Source organism: Halichoerus grypus, chromosome 1, assembly GCF_964656455.1.
Source record: "Halichoerus grypus chromosome 1, mHalGry1.hap1.1, whole genome shotgun sequence".
NCBI classification, from domain to species: domain Eukaryota; kingdom Metazoa; phylum Chordata; class Mammalia; order Carnivora; family Phocidae; genus Halichoerus; species Halichoerus grypus.
The window spans coordinates 168,310,922-168,333,586 of record NC_135712.1 but is presented as its reverse complement, the minus strand read 5'-3'; the positions used below and the strand labels follow the sequence as shown (position 1 = coordinate 168,333,586).

The 22,665-nt window shown below is 39.3% G+C and overlaps 1 protein-coding gene across 7 annotated transcripts in view; it reads left to right on the top strand.

The window, feature by feature from the left end:
* The window catches only part of GRM7 (glutamate metabotropic receptor 7), a 932,433-nt gene that overhangs the window by 878,498 nt on the left and 31,270 nt on the right, over positions 1-22,665 (top strand). The window contains exons 10-15 of one of the 7 annotated variants that reach the window (XR_013449109.1): positions 4,615-4,706; positions 7,416-7,475; positions 9,023-9,167; positions 9,273-9,394; positions 11,361-11,420; positions 12,197-12,294. The exons of 1 other annotated variant lie outside the window; for it this stretch is intronic. Coding sequence is in view for 2 of the 6 variants with exons in the window: in XM_078075747.1 (XP_077931873.1) it covers positions 4,615-4,685 (71 nt within the window). In the remaining 4 variants the exon portion in view is untranslated. Of the gene's footprint in view, positions 1-4,614; positions 4,707-5,221; positions 7,377-7,415; positions 9,168-9,272; positions 9,395-11,360; positions 11,421-12,196; positions 12,295-22,665 lie in introns of those variants that run through there. 5 more of the 7 variants (XR_013449111.1, XR_013449110.1, XR_013449112.1 and 2 more) reach the window with 5 other exon arrangements.

The window sequence follows — 22,665 nt, the reverse complement described above, 5'->3', positions numbered from 1 at the left end:
AGATCTTTGGAGACCAGGAGGCAAGAGAGTTTGTTCCTGACAAATACTGTGCAAAGATCCATGATCTTGGCTCCTCTCCATTTCTAAGCAGTTGGCTGAGTGAATATTGTGAAACTTGTTGAGAATATGTAGACAGGGTTACAAAGGCTTGTTAACAATATCGTGGGGTTCACTTGGACCTTTTAATAGAAGGGACTCTGGGACAAAGCAAGAGGAAGGACAAAGACCACACCAAGAGAAAGGAGAAATAGATATAGCCTCTGTTCTTGTGTCTTCAGAGCAAATGGTCATTTGAGAGGAGGGAAAGTGGATAGTGAATCCTGTGGTATTTGATGTGATGTTGGAAGAGGCTCCGGGTTGAGACAGACCTGGGTTCAAATCCCAACCACTCCACTTCCCAGATGTGTGGCTTTGAGAATCACTGAGCTATCCTAAAGCTCAGCATCTTCATATTTAAAATGGAGCCACTAATATTTATGTCATAAGTGTGTCATAACATTATGCATCTAGAAAATAATATATCAGTTGTTATTGTCCTTTCATTCCTTAAAAGGCAGAAAAGTACATTTTAATATGATTGGTTATGTGGATGTGATGGTACAGTTAAAGGCTGTCTGGCAGTAGATGCAACTGATGCCCAAAAAGAAATATTTCCATGAATATATATGCATAAGCATCTATTTTTATGCATACTTGTGTTGACAAATATACCTGCACATTTATACTTCTGTAGTGTTTTATTATAGGACCCCTTGCCAGACTTGCATTTTATAAAATTTTTATCCCAGAGACACTCCATTAAGTGTTTTACATTTATATCTGAACACACACATACACAATTTTACTAGATATGCCCAAAAATCAATAAGAAGAAAATATGGTCAAAAGTCTGTATGTATTGAAAAAAAAATGACCACGTTAGAAGTTCTGAATTTGGACAATTCAATACTTTGCTACTTAAAAATAATTAGCTTTCAAATAACATTTCTACTATTATTAACATTTAATGATTAGGTTCTATTCTTGCTGAAGCTGTTTTGGATACAATAGTGGTTGTAAAATGCTAATACTAACACTAATACTGACACTAGTACTAATAGTAACACTAATACTACCAGTAATTCTTGCATCAGCTACCCTTTGAAATAGGCATTATCCAAAATGCTTTGTGTGCAAGATCTCTTACCCCTCACAGTACCTCTGTAGGAGAATTGTTCTTTTTACCGAAGAAACCCAGGCTTAGTGAGATTAAGTGCCATTACCAAAGTCATACATCTAGTTAGCAGTGGAGGTTGGACTGAAACCCAGGTCTGACTCCCAAATCCACGCCTACTTCTCTTCGCTGCTCTGTTCCTAAGAATGTAAGTGTCATGTCATAATTCCAAAACAGAAATTACTCTTTTGGCTTCCTCAACTGATGATTCAGGTTGCATATAAAGCATGTAATGATGTGTGTTGCAGACTCTTTAGTTAAATGTGCTGGGAAAAGTATTATTGTTGTTGTGTTGTCTACAAAGATAGGAGTAACTTGAGCTCAAAGAAGGCTGCCCAGGTAGAGGCCTCATCTTACTTACTCAAAAATTTATATAACTTATTATCTATGCCAATCATGACAATTATTCCATTTGGAACTCATTTGGTGCCTTCCCATGAAAAAGTTTTGTTGGGTTTTGCTAATGATGTTTTGGTGTCTACACAGAGCAAAAATAAACATTTCAGGGGAAAAAAATGAAATCAAATAGTCCTTGTCTATCCAAAACAATTTAAAAATTGTTTTAGTGCTTTTGGTTTTGTGTAGACACTCCCTAAAATACCATAAGTAATTTGAATAGGTATTTGCCTAACTATAGGAGGAGATTCATGTACCTCCAAACATTGGTGTTTCTGATGACCAAGCTCCCAAAGGTCCCCCCCAAAAAATCAAGAGTTTATCCACACAAAATCTGCCCAGTAGAACCTTATAGTGGTAGAAATGTTCTAGTCACATGTGGCCAATCAGCACTTGAAATATGGCTACTTAACTGAGGAAAAATACTGTTTATTTTAAATAATTCAAATAATTTCAATTTAAATAGCCATCGGTGTGAGATACTATGTCAGAAAGCTCATCTCTAGAAATTAATGTCTTAATAGGCAAGGATTTTATCTAGGACACATATTGGAAATGCCTCCCAAAGTTTTAGCAGTGATGTTGACCTGGGATAAAGTCAACTTAAAGGGATGAAACATTTGAGATGAGACAAAAATACAATCAATCAATTAGTTATTTCAAATGATCCAAAGGAGCCACTAATCTGGAAATAGTGGTATCATAGATAGTAATTTTATTCAGAAAACCAGTCTTGAGCAATGCAAAAATGTATATATGTAGGCAAAGAGCAGTAATGAAAAATTCATGAAAATAAACAATAAGACTACCTGATGTGAGGGAATATTACTATATTCTATTTAATAACAAATAGAGCTCAAATATTCTCAAATTCCTGAACTTTGGTAGCAGAGACAAAGGAATTATTTGCTGAAACTAAGCTGTTTGGTGAAAAAGAAACAAAAGCACACACCATGTACTTGAAAAAGGAACATGTCTTTCCAAAGGGGAAATTCTGTACACTATTCTCTGAGAGAGGGTATCTGAGAGGAAGTCGGGTTTATAGTATGAGCTACAAAGTAAATAATGAAACAGCAATGTCCCCTGATTCGTTGTTGCTCTTAACACTTAGTTTCAGTGCATTTCAATCTTGAGTGTTTTCATTTTTAACAGCTCTGCTCCATCATTGCAGCTTGCCATCTGGTGCATGCACGCTTCTACTCATCTACTGCAACTACATGTCTACATAAAAATGAATTTGCTTGTTGGCTTACTATGGGCAGAAATTAAAACTGCCCCAACACTGCCTGAGTTTTCCCCAAGAAGCTCAGTTTTCCTCTTAGGTTGCTTCTTCAGTCGAAATTCCATTGCTTAAAAGAAAAACTTCCATGCGGATTGCACAAAAACTAAATCTTCTTAAAATTTTAATGTATCTATACACTACTGGCATTAGATATTCAGAGTTGGGCGAGTGCTAGTTGGCTTCTGCATTGGGATTGAAAAACAGTAGGAGGTCTAAGGGTTTAGTTCAGCTACTTGTTGAATTATGTATACAAACAAGATTTCTATAGCTAGAGGATCAGAAAAGCCTGACCTACTTTGGATAGCTTTAGATCTGGCCACGATGATGCCTTCTCAACATTCCTTTCTAAAAAGAAGGGCACCTCAAGCTCTGGTTCTCACATCTGCAGCCTGAATTCAGCATGTTTCCCCACACTTTCTATTGCTGACATGGCAGATGTTTGTTCGTGGCAAACATGTAGATGCCAAATAAACAAGAGGACCTGTTGTGCTTGGAACATGGCTTATCGATGGCCGCTAGTCAACTAACCAACCTTTTCCAGTTGGATGAATACTATTAACTGAGGCAGCATGGCTTTATTGAGATGGGTGGATAAAAACTGCTGCCTTCCTCACCTGGACTGATCAGAAACAGAAGGTGCTCTGCGAATTATCCTCTGGTCAGATGCTCTCCTTGTAAAGGATTGCAGTGCATAGAGATAAGCAGCCCTTACCTACCTTTGTCCTAAACTACCATCCATTTTCTAAGCCAATGTCCCCAGGTAGTGCAGAGAAAGTCCTCAAGTACCTGCATGGGTTGCAGATAGTTTAGACTCTGGAAGGTCAGTAGCAACTAGAAATATCAGGCAGGTGGACAGCTTGGGACTCCCCCTTCTTGGATGTGGGAATATATGATTAACTGACTCTGACAAAGTGGCTAGGCATACACTAGACTAATGAGTACACTGTGTGATGAAGCATATTTTAGAAGAACGACAATTTGTACCTAAAATAGAAAATCTAAAATAAGATATTTTAAATACAAGTGTGTATTCTGATGCTGTTTTTTTTATTATTTTTTTTTACTACCACTTTTGCACCTACTATAAGGAAAACATATACATGAAAATTTGTGCTGTTCTCAAAGAAGGTAATTATTACATAAAATAGTTGAACTGTCAATATAAGGAGGCATTTGATTTAAAAAATATATATATACTGCTGGAAAATGGATATGGACACCAAGCCCTACATAAGTAATGATGCCTAGAAAATTCTGGAAAACGCTCCTGTGCTGTGTTAATTTGTTATGGTTTTTGTTTTGTTTTGCTTCTTCATTTGTTTGGATCTCTAACATTCTCAACATTATGCTATTTGTTTCATCCTGCTGGACTAACCATGCAGGCTGGTCAGCATGGCTGGACTAGGCTGAGGAAAAAAAAAGGAAGAAAAGAAAGCTCTGACCAGATAGATAACTTATCTGGGAGCTGGTTCCCTCAACTGCTACAGCTCAAGCAACTAAAACCCGACTGCCTTAAATCAAGAGGCACCAGCACTCCCATGTTCAGAGGTACCTGAATTGTGGTGAACTGGTCTACCAAAGGCTATTGAGCACACTGAAAGAGTGAGCGTAATGTCTATGGTCTCTATCGCAGCCTCTTCTTCAAAAGGGAAAAAAAAAGAATAAAAGGAATATTGTGTGCAGATTTATTTTATACATACCTATATATTTACTTTTCCTGTAGACTGTATACCACCAGTAAGAAAGAGTGTACAAAAGTCTGTTACTTGGTACACTATCCCACCAACAGTATAGCTTTTGCCTGCTTTCTTAAAGGTAAGAAACAATCTATTTTTTATTTATTTGTATGTTCTTGTCTCTACTGAGAAAAGAAGTGTTTCCATGAAAACTGTGCATGATTACCTGTAAATCTATTTATATGATGAAACATGTTTTTAAAGATGATCTGTTTGCTAAGCATAGTGCAGACAGCTGCTATGGGTCACATGCTTGGTTTCTTTTCTGGAGAACATGCATGTGGGTGTGTGTACATTTGTCTTTTCTGAGCAAGTAGCCAACAGTGGTGGAATTGGTGCTGGTCACTCTGGTATTTGGGCTACTTTAAATTACCGATGGTGAGAGATTATTTTTAAATGTATGTTGTCTTGCTCTGGTTTTAGAAGGCAGTGTGGAAACTTACAGGGAAGAAAGGGGGACATTTTACAAACCTAGCAAAAATGTTTGTTCTGGTTTATTTTTAGTAAATACATTCCCAGAAATGTATTCATTCAAAAAACAATGAATGGCCTTACTATCTCAAACCCAAAAAAGTCTTGATTCCTTCTTTGCAGCAAGGAACTAGAAAAAGCTTTGCTGGATGGGCTTGATAGTGTGTTGAAGATGAACTGTGGCTCATGGTTCTGCCTTAGAGAAACACGGAACCAACTTCAGTCATGTCACTGAGCAAGGAAAGCTTCAATGAAAGACCTCAAGAATCTATAATGAGTTTCAATATTAGTCAAACCCAGGAATTACCAATAAATACCAAAGGTATTCAAACAAACAAATAGCTTAGGAGAAATGGTAAATGGTGTGATGTGTGAATTGGGCATGGGAATGAGCAGACATAAGAATAATCATTGATTCTTCACTGATGTTTATTATTTGGGGCTCTCACTAAAAGATATATGCTATGTATGAATTTTTATTATTGTTATTATTATTATCACTACCTCCCTCCTTTAGCCTACACAGTAGTATAAAACAGTGGAAAAGAACCCTTGTATTGACAAGCATCCCTATCCAGCTGAAAGTCAAAGTATTCCCAACTTTGGGAAAACAGTGTTAAACATGGCGTAGAGTTATTAAAATCATGTGGTGGCTGTGAATAAAAGGTTGCCTTTTGATTTCCCTTAAACCTGCTACTATACTTACAAAATAGAGAAACCTATCTGTAGAGAGATTCCAAGAGAGAGTGGAGAGGTCCTGTCATAGGAGGGGGAATACTGCTTCCTAACATGGGCTAGTCTTCCTCTTTTCTATGTTGCTAGCATGGAACTTTTATCAGAATATTGCTGTGTGTCTTTTTTTTTTTTTTTTAATCCATTTAGCACTGTAAGACTGGACAAGAGTCCTTTCAGAGTAATTACATTTCCTGTTGATTTTAGATAGGTGCCTACAACTCAGTCTTTAATTTGGGATATATTGTTCACGCACTTATTTCCTTTTTCCATATCAACATGATCTGTCCTAGTTTTTAAATAGGGCATTCTTTTCTCCCAGTGAATATATAACAGTATTCCAGTGAGATTTCAAGTTTTTGTACTCCAAGGGCTTGTCAAAACACTGCTGCTCATCACTTGAATCGTCCTTTAACATGAGACTCTCTGAGAATAAAAGAGAAGGGATTTTCCCTGGGTAAAAATGATAGATTTAATCTCAATCCATTAAAAATTCTCTTTAGTTCCATTCTAAGTTGATGCCTTTTGGGTTAAAGGATGCAAGATGAAAATGTTCTAAGTCAATTTTTCAGTTTAAAAAATACTTTTAGGATGTGCTGTTTCAAAATAACTTTTGGCTAGGATTTTCTTGTTCCAAAGATTTTGACTGGGTGCTCTCCTTTTCTGCCAATGTGAAGGTGGCTTTACAAATTAATGATAATGATCTTATACTGCTACTTAAAAAATAATTGGAAAGTTGGTCCAAGTTACATTTACTCGGAGAGGGTAGTGATTTACCTTGTTCAAGTTACAATAGGACAGGAAAGCTCAGTAGAACAGGGAAGGAAGGCGTGTAGGGTTGTGTGTTCAAATCCATTTCTATGCTGTGTTTAGGCAGACCAAACAGTAATGGAAAATTTGTAGGTTCGAGTAAACTTCTGTGCTCCGGGGCTAGTAAGACTTGTTTCAGCCAGCACACTCCAATAAAGGTGAAATCTACAGGGCAGATCAAGTACCTGCTTGGAAGGGGTTGAAGGAGGCAAGTTCAAATTCAGACAGAACAGCACCTAACCTGGTTTGAAAACGCACTGCATCTCCTTCCTCTGCGAAACAGCCCTGTCTCACAGACATCACAGGCCAGACATCAGCTGAATCAGCACTGCCTGCCATCTCTCGTCTGGATGTTTGTAGATTTTAAAACTCTGCAGAGGGTTATCAATCTAATGACAATTGTTTTAAAATGCAATTAAGCAACAAAAACACAATCAATCTGGTGTCATTACCAGGTCAGGAAACAGGTTGTTTTGTTAGGAGGTAAATTTTCACACCACAGGATGGTGTTCTCATTTTAAAACTTGAACAGTTCAATTCAGCCTCACAAATAATAGCCCTGAGTCTGGTTTTTACAAGCCATGTTCTTCCTAGCAAGCACACTGGTTATATTATTGACATTTCACTGATTTATTAAATGGTATTGTAAAAAAAATCAATAATCTCGTCTCTTATAATTACTATAATGGGGTTATCTTACATTTTAAAGCTTTGCAGAACTGTGTAAGCCATGTTTTGGTATCATATTAAGACTCTCCTCTTCCTTAACATTCAGTGTGATATCTCTGTGCTAACTGGAGACTCCGTCAATTTAAAATCCATCTTGAAACACTCTGTAAGTATAGCATAGCACAGAATATATGTTACCTGACCTTTGATATAGAATCACCTTAGAAATAAATGCAGCTATAAATCTTGTTGGCCTATTTCTTTCTACCTAAGAGCTCTGTGAAACACCACTATTTCTCTCATTGGGGTTTGATATCTCAGCATCCTCAAAAAAACAGTATTTGCCAACTTGGTTCTACAACTTCAGTTCCACTTAAAAAACGGGATGAAAGTTCACATGGCTGGAATTTGTACTCTTTCTTAGCATAAAAGAAACATATGCATCATGCCCCAAAGCTATGACAATTAATTTTTACATTTTATCACAGCACCACAGCATCTGGCCAGGATTGATGAACTCTAAGAGTATTCTTCAGTTGGGTCCATCAAAGACATGTTTGTCAAGCACCACTCCTCTAGGCCAGCCCTGAACTGACTGGGAATTGGGGACAGAAGTGAACAATACCCACAGGGAGCCCAGATCTTAAGGAAGACTCAAAGGAAAGCAATTTGAATTCAAAGTGACAAGAGTAGGTCTTAGGAGAGGTCTGTACCAAGTGCTAGCAAGCTACAGGGGGACAGCCTCACCCAGCAGGTTTTGTTTGAGCCAGTCTTAAAAGATGGAGGACTCCAGGCAAGCATAAAGGAAAGACACACAAGACAGAAAATAAGTATGTACAAAGAGCCAGAAGTACAAAAGAATATGGTATATGCTGGGATTAGAAAGCAGTTCTGTGAGGCTCAAGTACTGTGTTTGGATGCACATGGTTGCAGGGAATGACATGCAGGAAAGCGGCCTGTGTGTAGAGGGACCGAGTCAGCTTTATCTTTGTGCCTTTAGCACAGGGTGTGACAAACACTAGGTTCTCAGAAAGTGCACACGGAATGACTGGAGTATATATAATACCTCACATACCAAAGCCTCCTAACCTGACCTAGAACACAGTATGTACACCTTAAATAATAAGTATTTATTAATAACAAAATACTGCATCTGCCGACTGAGCAAGTGGAGTTGTATTCTTCCAGATAAAACCTCTAAAAATTACAAACTGCCTTGAAAAGACAATGTTTTGACTGTGGTGTCACAGGTTTTAAAACTATGTTGTGGTTCTTACCTAAAACTCTTAAAACTGACGGTCAGTGCTGCATCTGCACATAGGTAATTAACCAAGGTCTCTCTTGATGAGCTAACCCTGTGTATAAAACCGACAGTTTTGTGCCTATTTCTTTCCTTTTATGGCCTACGGATATCTATTTTGTCTTTCAAAGGGCATGTGAACTTCAAAATTACCACTGGTAATGGATCCTGTGCACACTTGATTTAAATGGTTAGAGCTTCTAATTTGGTAAAAACAAAATCAATTTGGTAGTTTTCTGATTGTTAAGTACTTTTTTTTTTTTTTTAGAAACTGGCATCTAGGACAGATTTTGTCTTTTAGGCCCCTAGTATCATTTGCATTTAAAAAGAAAACAGTGTGTATCCTAAACCAAAGTCAGTTAATCTCTACAATCTTTCTTCTTCCCAATTACTGTGAATGAGCATCCTCTCAGAACGCAAGTGATGATGACTCTTATTTCTGCCTCCTAAAGACATGTCTCAGCTTCGCAGAGTTTTTTGTTTTTTGGTTTTTGGTTTTTTTTGGCTGTACAATGGAACTTGGATGCATTTTAAATTAACTTTCTCTAGGAATCAAAGGTAATCATTATTTCTCTTTATGATCCACATGAATATTCTCATTATTTTTTTCTTTTCAAGTTTAAGATTAGTTTTGAATGCCCTTATATCTCTGCCCTTTTTCAGAGTAACCTCCAAGGACCCCAGCTTGCACTAAGAGGATTGAGGAAATGTGTCCACAGCCTCTTCTTGCTGAGCTGACCCAAACACATAGAAGAACACGATATGAATCAGCAACCCCACTTCCCGTAAGTGTTGGTCCAAGAATTAGTTTTGACCTTGAGTGTGCTGTTTCTTTTCTCTGGCCAAGAATAAGGAAAATTGCACTAAGTTTCTGCTCCAATATTTGAGGTAGCATAAGCTTTATCACCTCATGGTCTTCTGGGATCCTGGGTAAGTCCTATCCTATGTGATCTTCAGTTTCCCCTGGTAGAAGATGGGAGCATGCTTTTCTCCAGAGGATACCATGAAGGTGGCATGGAATCCTGTCAACAAAAGCCTTCCTTTACAAAGGCTGTGCATACATGACGTAGCATTGTTAGTCCCTGCTCATCTTTCTGTTTTATTCTAATTGGCTTTGCTTTCTCTTCCTTTTTGTGGTTACATTTTTTGTTTCCATAAACCATCAAAGTTGAAAGGAATGGCATCTAGATTGCCAATGAAGTCAGGCAACCTTTTCTCTAGATACAACAAGCTGTTTCCAAGATGGGTCACTTTGGTCTTTTGATGGGTCAGTAATAGCCTTTCAGCTTGGTGAAATTGACAGGGAAGACTATCAGTTACTCAGCAAGGCTGCTGTGGGACAGATAGGCTCATACCGCCTGATACATGAACCACTCCATATGATTAACTTCGACAGGTAACTCCATGCTGGCTGGCAAGCTGAAGAGCATTTTAAGTACAAATAATCATTCTGGGGTGTGTCTTGAGTGACAGAATAATGACTGAGTGGAACAGAATCCCTTAATCTTTGCTTGAAAACACATTTTGTTTCCTTTCGAGGCCAGGATACTACAACAAAATCAATTAACAAAACCCCTCAGAGATCTTTGTTGATACTTTGAAGTTTAGTATTTATCAAGCTTATATCAAATATAGAACTTCCTTGAAGGGCTGGGCCGATTTATCTCTGTCTTCAAAGGGCCTCACATGGTGCTTTATAGCAATTTAATAATAGTATCACATGATGAGGATAATAATTGTACCATATTATCCCTATTGCTACAGACTTACAAAGTGCTCAACCATCCACTGACACAGGACTTACTGTCCCCACTTAACATATGGAGAAACTGAGGCTCAGAGCAGTGCAGCAACTTCCTAGTGACACACGAGTGCCCAGGGGCACAGGGCATGTCTGAACAGGGGCTTCTGCCCAGAGTCCTGTTTAATCAACTTTTCTGAAATTAAATAAGATGGAACACAACATTTCAGTCTACATAATCTATCTCATCAACATTTGTTGCTCTCATCGGTTGATTCTAGAAGCCCTCGAGGGCTTCAAGGCAGAAAGCAAAATCGGAGTTCAGAGACGTTTTGAAGCCCTCTTTCATTTTTTCTTCCTGGATGGTACTGCAAATGATAAGACAATTTGGTACTCTTTCACCTATTCTTAGATTCTTTTGGTGGTCTGAAAAATTAATTAAAGACTGTAGCGGTTACTTCCAAGAACATGGTCTTCCAGAGTTGAAAATGTTTAACTCTTGAGAACTCATTGAACTCCACTGAATAAAACACTCAAGCCTACTGGTCACCCCGGGCTGAGTGCAGCCTGTTCAGAGTTAAAATCCCAAGTCATCAGATATTGATTGCTGCAAGCAAGACTCCACCTCCGCATCCGGTGGCATGAGAACCTCAGCAAATGAAATTAAGCTCAGAAAAGGATTTGCTCACATTAAAAAATGGCACTTCCCTGGCACAAACATGCAGAAAGCTAATTCCCACCATAGTTTCATCACCTCTTCCTTCTCTCTCTGCTTTTGCCAGAGTGAAGCTCTATAAAGAAACTGGCCACCAGAGTCATTATCATCTGTGTTAGCTGAAAATTTGATTAAGCTGGCCTCCCAGGGTTAGCATGAAAAATTTAGATTTTTGTTATAGGAACTTAATTTCTCTTTTCCTCATTTTGGTCATGTTTACAAATTTTATTTGCATTTTAATTTGTGGTGGTTTGCCAAAGTCCAGACTGAGACTTTAGCTGTTGTTTCTATTCAGGTGAAAAGTGCAACCACAAGTGGCCATCTGCACGGGCATACAGTCAGGCAATTGTCCAAGGCAAGTATTGTTTTGCATTCTGAGCAAGCTTTGCTACCCAGCCCACCAAGGAATGTAATGAATCCAATTTCCAGGACAAGCTTAGCCCTAGGTGGTCCTCCTCACATACCAGCAATGTCCCTCTCCTCTCAATAGTCCCAAAATCAGGAGAAATGACACTAAAGGAGTCTTCAGACTTTAAGCCCATTAGAACCCTGTCTAGGGTTTAGGAAAGACATCAATACCAGCAAATGAGGAAAGAGATCCCTACAGTGATCTACTTTGATGGGACCCTTTCAAAGCCAGTCCCTCCCTGGGTATTGGGTTGTCAGTCCATCCTGGGTAAAGTGGCAGGTATGGTAGCATCAGTGGGAGCTCCTACTTGACTCCCCTACAAAGTAAAAGAAAGTGAAATAGGATCAGCATGTGAGACCCCGCCATTTCTGCCAAGTGGACAAAATGCTGACCCTTTAGAAAAGGTTATCTCTCTGTGCCTCAGTTTCCTCATCTGTAAAATATAACCTCATAGTTTTCATAGTTGTGAAAACTACATAAAAGTAAAGCACTTACAACAGAATTTGGGGACACCTGCATAGCTCAGTCGGTTAAGCGTCCGACTCTTGATCTCAGCTCAGGTCTTGATCTCAGGGTTATGAGACCAAGCCCCTACTTAAAAAAAGGAAAAAAAAAAAAAAAAAGAACAGAGTTTGGCACAATAGTTATTCAAATGTTAGCCATCAGTGTTGTTATTAGGTCACCTAACATTAACTGAATTTTTCTATTTGTGTTTCCTCTAGGAAAGAATTTGGAGATTCCAATCTGATCCTTTTCCATGTGATCTCTTGTACCCTTTCTATTTCTGTACCACACATAATAAAGTTTGAGAGTGTCAAGTAATCCATCTGTATCTGATTTTTGTCTGGAAAGACTTGCAGGATTTTCAGATTGAAATATCAATACATCTCGTCTTGTCTTTCACCTGTTTAGTATTGATCATTTCTGGAGCAACGGTGTCTTAAAGCCAAAAGCTCACTGTGCTATCAAGAGAGAGACCTGGGAAGCCACATTTAAACACACTTTGCTTCCATTTAATTTCATAACACAGCACATATTTCCTTTCCATAAATACATTCAACACGGTCACTACCGTGGCAATGTTACATTAAAATATTACTGTTAGTACTCAGATATTTAAGGAAATACCAAGGATCAATTTTAAAATTCTATTTATGGCAGAAAATCTGCCAAGAAGAAATCTTTTGAAATGCACTTCAGTTTATACTTCAGTCTAATTTATATCTTTTGTTTCCTACCCTGGTGCTCATCAAAATGTCACAAAGTTCCCAAGGGTTCTGATACACATCCAGGTTTGGAAACTTTTTTTTTTCTTTAAACCCTGCCTGATAATCAACACATACAATATAGTTTTGACGTGATGGTGGTCATTTATACATCAGAGTGTTTTTCAGGATATTAAAATGATTTTTTTTAAATATTCAGGTTTATCACACACATGGCATCGACCATGTTCCCAGGAAATCATTTCTAGCTGTGTGCTAGCACTGTGAGAAGCTATTTCAGGGTCTCCTCTCAAGAGAATCTTCCAGACTGGTGTTGCAAGCTAAATAAAGATGAGGCTAATTGCTGAGCTCTATTACTGGAGCCAGAAAACATAGCACCATCTTTGTTTAAGGCTGAATCTCCATGACAACCCCAGATAAGAAGCTGGGTTAGTGTTTCTTGTTCCTGCACAGGGCCACAGGTCATGGCCTTCTGTAGGCACAGGGGGGGTGATACATCTTTATGCAACAATTCTAAGCTACTCAGTAGGCCACCTCTGAATTTAATTAGCCCAGAAGTTCTCAAAGAGATGAAATATTTTTAAATGTTCATTGATGCTTTTCTACCCAACCAGGTAACAAAAAAGGTCAGGATAACCGTTGTTTCAATTACCACTGCTGTTAACGAATTCAATGGGATCTTATAGAGAGGCAGCCTGGTGCACAGGTTAAAACTGAGGGTGCCGAACACTTACTTCTAAATCCAACTTTGCCCTGCTCTAGATTGCAATGTGGGTGCCTTGCTTACTCTCTGTGTATTGATTTCTCATCTACAAAAAGGGTATAATATTAGTAACTATCTCATCAGGTTGTGATTAGGATTAGTGTACATAATATGCTTAACACAATGCTTGGTATATAATATAATGCTCCATAATTACTTGTTACTCTTTTTATGAATATCACCAACTAAGCAGTAGCCAATTGGTTCATATGGTAGCCACTAGCCACACAGAGCTATTTATACTAATTAGAATTAAATAAAATTATTTTGTTCTTATAGCCACCTTCCAACTGCTCAGTGGGCACACCTAGCTAATGACTACCATATTGGATGGCAAAGATACAAAACACTGCCATCATCACTAAAAGTTCTGCTGGATAGTGCTCTGGGCCATAGCCTAGAGAAAGTAAAAAGGAGGATAGGAATGTCCTTTATAGAAGTGTTATCATTTGTTCTTAGCACTTTCCATTGATTGAAAATAGTCTCAAGACCCTCTCTGGAGGCATTGGAATCCATTTCTTGTGTAGCATCTAGTAAAGAGTGGTTTACACTGTGGAATATACAATAAATACTGTGAAGAACAACAACAAAATTTCCATAAATGGTTTTCTCTCGGGTGGGAAGATTCCCCATTCTTTTATACTGTTCTGTATTTATTGGTTCTCTAGCTGCACATAATTCTTAAAAATCAGGTAAGGTGCAAGTCATCACCTGTTTTATAGTAGAACCCTGTAGTTAGTGGAGAGGATGATTTTCTTAATCACCACCCAAATGGAAGCAATGTACATATTCATTTGTCACACCAGTGTTGCTCCACAGTGAAAAAATCAACTTAAATATTCAAGGATGTGAGCACAGGCCTTCACCCAATCCCAAAAAGCACACTTCCAGACACTTTTCACTTGTGATTATCCAACTTTGCAATTCTGGTGTTGGCTGAAAAATGATTGGTCTTTCCCATCAGAGTCAAATTGACATGTCCTAGGATTGATTTGTCCCATGCATTGATACTTGATTTGCCCTATGCATTGGTTAGTCCTTGGAAACAGTGTCTGGCAGGTGCTTTGTAAATGTTTGAGAGTAAGGAAAAAATACAAGCAAAAGACAAAAGATGTCTATCATTTCCAAAAAGTAGAAGTTTTATGTGAATGAGGAACAGTTAGTGATGTTATGCATCATCTAAAGGAGTCTCTGCTATCAATTTATATTCTAGAGAACTTTTACTGCAAAACTAGCATAGAAAGCTAGTGCCCGTGTAACATACTGAACCCCAGAGCAGCTCTATCAACTGATTTAGTATACTACAGCTAAAGAGAGACCTCTCCTAGCTTCTCGGATGCTCATTCTAGAATTCATGTAGATGTAAGATGGCTGCATAAGGGAGAGGAAAAATAAAAACTGCCTCTTTTGTTTCTGAACTTTCCAGACAAGCTATACATTGTCTAACAGAAAAAAAATCACAAGTGATTATATTGGTTGCTAAATATTGTCTGCAGAACAGTATAATGAGTCAATGTTCCAGAAGTGCAGAAAAAGATAAAAGGAAAAATCCACAGAATTTTTAAAAATTTCATCATCATCAATTAACTATAATAATCAGCTATCTCTTATATAACATTTTTTAGTTTTATTTTGCCATGTGCTTGCACATACAGCATCTCGTTTCATCCCCAAGGCATCACACTGAGGTAGGTGGCATCATCCTCATCTATAGATGTACAACCTACAGCTCATGGGGGTGAAGAACATCATCCTTGCTTTTAGTGACAAGGTAGTTTAGAAGCCATTCTAACCCCATTTTACACACACCCATGTCTCTTTAATGAGCTGAAATATCTTTAGACTAACAAGTTCATTTTTAAGCCGGGGGGCAAGGCAAATCCCTCATTATAGAATATTCAGATTTACAGCACAGTCTGAAAAACGAAACAACAGCAACAAAAACCTCTCTTTCCTTCTACCTGTAGGTGATCATCAACAATGAGTAGCCCCTGGTCACCTTATCTATGGAAAGGTAAACAGCTCAAGCTAGAATGGGAAATAAAGATAGATGGCCATAGAAGAAGTAATGAATTATTAATACCAGATAACAACGTAAGCTGTATATCTCCCCGAGGCCAGGAGGCTGGCATGGCTGGAGAGGAGTGTGTTGTGTCTGTTGGGAGGGAAGAGGATTCTGTCTTGCACTTAGTTTAGCTTCTGCTGAGTGGGTTATAAAGACACTGCATATGCCCCATTTAAATCCAGGCTTCTTTTTTATAAGCTTGCAAAGCTTACTAAAGAGGTTAAACCAAGTCTGAGAAGAAAGATGAGTTTACTGTTTGTCTACTAGTCTTCTTGTCAACAGAGCCTGACCCCAAACCAGCAGACATGATTTATGGAGTATTTACTATTGTGTGGGACTGGACATGTAACGCTGAGCTAGAACTAATTGCAGCTCTTCCTGGAGGTCACAACCCAAAGGAGAAGGAAGAACAACTCTTTGTCAGACGTGATTCATGGATGCATTACTAGAAGTATGTGCTGAGGACTAAAAGTAGCCATTTGCTCTCATGGATGGCCAGGGGACATGTGGCTCAAACAATGAACCAACATGGGAGAGGGTGTTCCACACAGACGGATCATCCTAAGCAAAGTCCAAGTACGTGAAATGATGGCAACAATATTAGCGATGGTGCTGGGTAGCAGGTATTGAGTACCTCCCATGCACAAGCCACTATTTCAAGTACTTAACATGTATTAATTCATTTAATCATAGTATCCTTATTGTATATGCATCATTAAGCCCATATTACAGATGAGGAAAGTGAGGCACAGAGATTTTAAGTAACTTCCCCAAAGGCACACAGCTGACAGGTAGAGGAACTTGCATGTATGCTCAGTCATCTGGGCTCAGAGGTCCTGCTTCTGACCAATGTAGTGCCTTCCAGTGATAGGTACACTGAGGAAGAGCCATTCTCCTGCATAGCTAGACCACAAGGCTTCTCAACCATGGCACTAGTGACATTTGGAGCCAAATAAATCCTTGTTGCAGGGGGCTGTCCTGTGCACTGTGGAATGGTTAGCAGCGTCCCTGACCTCTACCCACTAGATGCCAGGAGTTCCATCCTACAGTTGTACACATCCATCAGAAATGTCTAGACATTGCCAAATGTTCTCTGAGGGCAAATTCGCCCAGTTGGAAACCACTGGACAAGCATATGATGTGTGCAAATGAAGCAAGGCAGAAAAATATATTAGAACTGTGACTATACTCAAATTCTATTCTGAAGGCTGTGGGAATGTACCCTTAGAGAGAAAGGGGCCATATGGGGTTTTTAAACTGAGGAAGAGAAGAGATAACTTGCAGAAGCATTACAGCAGTGGGTTCTGTGAGATACAATATACACTCTGAGTTCTCAGCTTAGGAACAGAAGGTTTTCTCTGACTTTATGAACTGTATGTTCAAAAATCTTGAAGTTAAAGATACCAAAGGATAATCTATAAGAACAATCCAAAAGTTGAGGCAACCATTTCACCAGGTGGTCCCTGGAATGCAGCCAATCCCTGACCTGAAAGCTCAAAACTCAGTTTTATTTCAGGTAAGAAGACTTCTGGATCTGCAAAAAAACTGACCACCCAGTCTTAAGAAGCTCCAATGTCAAAAAAAAAAAAAAAAAAAAAAGCTCTAATGTCAGATTCCATGCTATTGTGTTAAGCATGAACATAGTTACGTCAACTTCAGAGAGGCCATTTCTACAGCAAGATTTCTGGACACTTGGCAACAGTGGAAAAAAATGGAAGTATTCTCCCTGCAAGTCTCTATATGGTCAAAAATTCAAACCAATGGGTATGTGTTCAGAGCAGCTCTTTAATTAGCAGGAAAAAAAGATCTACCCACTTCCCAAGTATTCTACAATAAACATGTTCTAAAACAAAAGATGGTTTTCAAATGATCTAATTCAGAATTGTGCCTCAGGTGGTGAATAAACACTGGCCTAACTGTACAATTTCGTCTATTCTTCAACTTTCTTTTCCCTGTTTTGACTCTTGGTGCATTATGTCACTGGGAAGGATTAGAAAGGAATATATTCTGAGCTTTCTCCGCAAGATTGCCATGGCCATCTTGAATCTAGTGCAGCTCCAAGCTTCTAACAAACTTCATAGTTTCGAAGATGGATTTCTCTTAAGAGGAATAACTTGATTGCCTGTGAGAACTTATCTAATCCCAGAGGAAGCAAACAATGCATCTCTGACAGAAAAAGCCAGCCTTAGGGTCAGAGTTAAGGACTTCAGAATTAGACATAGTGTTACTTTGACAAAAGCATCTTCCCACCCCAGCTGCCGTGTCTGGCAATGGGGGGATTTGAGTACCCTTATTAAGGAGGCTCTTTTGAGGTTGGGTAAGATGACACAAGCTAAGGTCCCAGGTTGTAGTCTGATCTATGGCCAACATTCAGTAATTATTCCTCCGTATCCAGAATTTAACACAATCATTTAGGACTTTCGCAAGATCAGACCTATCTTGGAACCTCCTGGAGACTCTTCTTGAAGTGTTTACATGGGGGAATGACCTGGCTTCAGCAAGAGCACATCCCAGCCACTGTGTGAATCTCCCTCAACTCAAGGCAGGAAGCTTCCCCCACAGCCCATCTCACGGTGGGCTCAATGATAGCTGGGAGGGCTAGGGGGCTAGAAACTGGAACCCCAGCCTCTCCGAGTCAGCAGTTCTCCTGGGAATAACATCAGGCCCTCAGCTTGCATTGTAGTGGGAAAAAGACCTAACAGCATTGTCTTCAACAGCTTTGTTTTAAAAGAGGTACTCAAAGAGAATGTTCAAATCTAGATCCGGCGTTCAACTAATGATCTGAAATTTTAAACAGCTGTAGTTTTTTCAAGCTTTACTGTTTGTATTTGAAGGAGACTGCTAAGCTTTTAGATTCTTCATAAATAGTAAATAGATTTAGACATAAATATCCTGTAATATGTGCTTTGTTCCTTTTATTCGGAGGCAAGTGGCAATTTCTCATTAAACATGATAAATCAACACACAGCAACCATTGTATGGGAAGAACAGCCAACAAGAGGTACAGCTTCTGTACTGATGAAAGGCATGTAAAGACATCAAACCCCAAACATCTGCCAGCCATTGTTGGGGAAAGAGAACACTGAGCAATGCCTTGTGGCGTTTTAAGGACGGCAAACATGTGGCATGAATGTAAGTAGCTTTAAGACGTCAGGAAGAAATTCAGATCACAGGATTAGGCGATCAGCTCTCATCTCATGGGTGACTCCTTCCGTCCCTTCAGAAGTGAAAAAAGCATTCTCCTCCAAGAAAGATGTTCACAACAGAAGGCAAGCAGCCAGAAAGTGCAATTGATAAATTCCCAAGAGGGCAGGGAAAACGGAGCATTTTCCCCTTTCCTCCAGGGAGCAGGAGCATGAAGTTATTAGACTGTTTGGAGACCTCTGAGAGAGGGCGTGGGATTGGTGCTGACAGCAGCCCAAGACGTGCTCAGGACTACAATACTGAGAGGCTCTGGCAGCACGACAGATGAGACCTTTGCTAGCATGCTGCCCAGCCTTTCCCAGAAGATGCTTTTGTTCTCAACGCCGTTGATTCTCCTTGGCCACTGGAGGCCTGGGTCTGGAAGCTCAGACGTGTGGTTGCCTTTATGTCAAGCCATCTCTTCTGGCCTTTATATGAGTTGTAGGAGGAGTCTAATTAAACTGGTGGTAGGTGCCTCACTCAGAAGATGCCCTCTCAGCCTCAAGAGTGGATGGTCAGTTAACAGGAGAGGTTCTTCACTAAAATTTTTTGGAAACCAAACACTGAGTTGAACAGAACACATTTATGCATTATTCATGTAATGAGACCTGCTAATCATATCTCTAAGTGGACAGTTTCAAACACTAAGGCCTATTAAGATGGGAGCTGTTTTTTTCCTCCTTGCTGTAATAGCTTCAGTAGCTAGCATGGTTCCTGGTGCATGCTAGATGAACAATCCAATTTTGAGCTAATGCATAAGATACAATGAAAGTTGCAACACATGTATTTTCAAGTAACATTACATGGATTCTATAGAAGAAAAAGGTTGAAGGAGAGGAAGAAGAGAAGGAAAGAAAAATCGCTCTCCTTGCTTTTCTTGTTCAGTCTAGAGGCGGGCGTCCCCTCCTAGTGAAAAGTGAAACCTCAGCAAAAACGCAGAGAGAATCCAAATAAGTGATTCTGGACTTTTCAGCTTCTGCAGTCCCAGGCCTTCGCAATTAATGAATAATTTATGGCAGTGCTTCTCAAATTTTAATGTCCATGTGATCATCCCAGGATCTCATTAAAATGCTGGTGTGGACTCTAAAGGTTTCTTAGACTCTGAGTTTCTAACAAGCTCCTGGATGATGACCATGCTGACGGCCTTTGGACCACACTCTGGGTAACATGGATTCAAGGGACTAGGCAGGAAAATTTTGACCATGCCCAACTTTTACCAGGCTTGCCGACTTTACAACCTAACCCCTATAGAAGATGTGAGTCGACGAGATGCAAGCATTTTAAGCTAACCTCATACAGTCACTGTATCGTTAGTGAACATGAAAACCTGGCAGGATTCTATTGACTATTGTTACGTGAAGGTGTTTCAGTCTCTCTGAGGAGAAGACATAAAAGTATAGCAAGTTATCATCTCACTTGTGAGTCATTTTAGGTTATTCTTGCAAGTACAATGGTTGAAAGCACCTAAAGTAATAAAATGATAAATAGTAAAATATTCAGGCCCCGTTTGCCCTGTCATATATACTGATCTTAATTACAGACTGCAGATTTTCATCTAATTGCTAACAGTGAGTTGGCTCTTGAATAATTAGGAGGAAGGGGTGTGACTTATGGTTGGTACAGCCTCAGAGTACAAAACACTTGTTTTTCAAATGTCACTATGACATTTCAAAAAAAAAATTCAAAAGAGAAAGTAATAACAAAAACAGTACACATACTAATCCAACACTGAAGTCTAGTGAAAGGGGCCCTGTGCTCACCGACTGAAATAAAGACACTCTGACTCTGTGCTTCTTGGCACTGACTGCCCATTGGAGTTACCTGGAGTGCCTTTAACCCACACCTGGGCCTGGCCTCACCACCCAGCACTCTGTGGAATTATATCAGGATGGGGTCTAGGCAGCTGTGGTCCAAATATCTCCCCAGGTGAGTCTAATGGCAGCCAGGGCTGAGAACCCTTGATCTACTGCAGAGATTCTCAACTTTGGTCCCAGAACTAGCAGGATCAGCATCACTTGAGAATTTACTAAAAATATAGATTCTGGCACCCCCATCCCCACCCCTGACGTGCTGAATCAGAAACTCTGGGATTGGGGGTCTGTCAATGTATGCTTTAACAAGCCCTCTAGGTGAGTCTGACGCATGCTACTGGAAGTTCTTTCCTGAGAAGGATAAGGGTCCTTGTCAATGTTCTTACCCGAGAGATCCTTATGAGGGGCCATTGAAAGATCTCATGTCAAGACTTCTCTGTTAGATGGCCCACAACATGGGCTATAGTGTTAATTCTAGAGTTGGTTCTGCTTCTTCCAGTCTGGGAGTCTGAGCAATAGGGAAGGAAACTTAAAGTCATTTAACTAAAGGTCTAATTGTCACTATGCCATTTAAAAAATGTGATCATGTGTAATATGCTCGAATACCTCTAGTGATAGGAACTCACTACTACATGGCCCAATTCTTTCCATCTTCAGATGCTTACTAGGTACATATTCTAAGTATTTTTAAAGATGATTCATTTATGTGTGACAATGGACCTTGGGATGGATCCTATAATCTGCATTTGACCCCTGCACAAACTGAGGCTTAGAGAAGTTTCATAGTTGACCAAGATCATGCAGTTTCTTACTTAATTTATACCAAGTTCTTTGTCTTGAGACCTTATAGAGAATTCATTTGCAGAAATGACAATCAATAATCTGTTGTTAAGAAAACTGAACTGTCGTTTTACGTTCTCTTATCTCTAAAATAAATACTCCTTGTTCCTCACAGCCAATATCTAGCCCCTTCATCATCCCTGCTGGGTCCTATTGATCAGCACACTAAATAGCAAGACTATTAATAGACTGTTTATGTATTTCATCTATCCATTAGAACAGTGTTTTTTCATGTCTTGGCACATGTCAAAAACGATAATACTGGTAAGGCATACTTGGTAAACTGGAGAGGATTTGGGGTGGGGGGGAATCTATGTAAGACTTGCTGGACAAAAATCACATGTTATTTATAAGGATAGTACCAAATAACTAGAAGTTTTATAGAAGAGACTGAATTTGTGTCTAACTTCAAAACCTAGTATTTTCAATTTTTTTTCATAATAATTTGGACTTACTTCCATGAATAGGTATTTCCTATCCCCTTATATGCATGAAATGGGTACAAACAATTCCTGGTCGAGACTGTTCGATGATGATCTCTTTAAATTCTTGATAGAGAACATAAATGAAAAACTTTGTGTAAGTAGATGATATAAAGTTTAACAGCATTTTTTTACAATAATGCAAAAATGTGTAGCATTTGGATATATATTTTAAGAGTCCAGTAGCTCCTCCTTTATCCAAAAAAGTAGTATTAAAATGTCTTCTGATAATGTGAACGGATTTTGGATCCAGGGCAAGCTTTTTCGCTCAAGTGTTTTACATAATGGTGATGTTTTAGTTTGCTGATGTGCATGTGCTGTTAGAGTAGTTATCATGCAGCTAGCCCGGTGGCCACCAAAAGGTACCTCAGTCACAAACGGATAAAAGTATCTACTATTTATGTGAATGCAAACATATGGGGTCACCAGTTGGATGTGGACCTGCCAGGAGGCCCACCCAGCCATCTTGCCCTGCTTTCCCCAGCGGCCTGGCTTTCTGAGAACATGAGTGAAGTCTTCTTAGAGCTCATGGGACTCTTTGTCCATCATGGCAGTGGCACACACTATACTAAACCTTATATCCAGCTGGAAGAGAACCTCATTGCCCATGCACCAGGGAAGAATGGCAAGGGCTGGATCTCATTCATTGTGCCCTTCACCTCCAGAAATAGTCAGACAAGTCACCAGTTCCTTCTCTTTAAGAAGCATTCAAGGGAGCCCTAGACCCCCAGACAATGCTCCTGGTGGCTAGACATGACTGACATGGTTGTCCAAAGCCTTAAACAGCTGCCCCAAGGTTTAAAGGGATCAGTATCTTACAA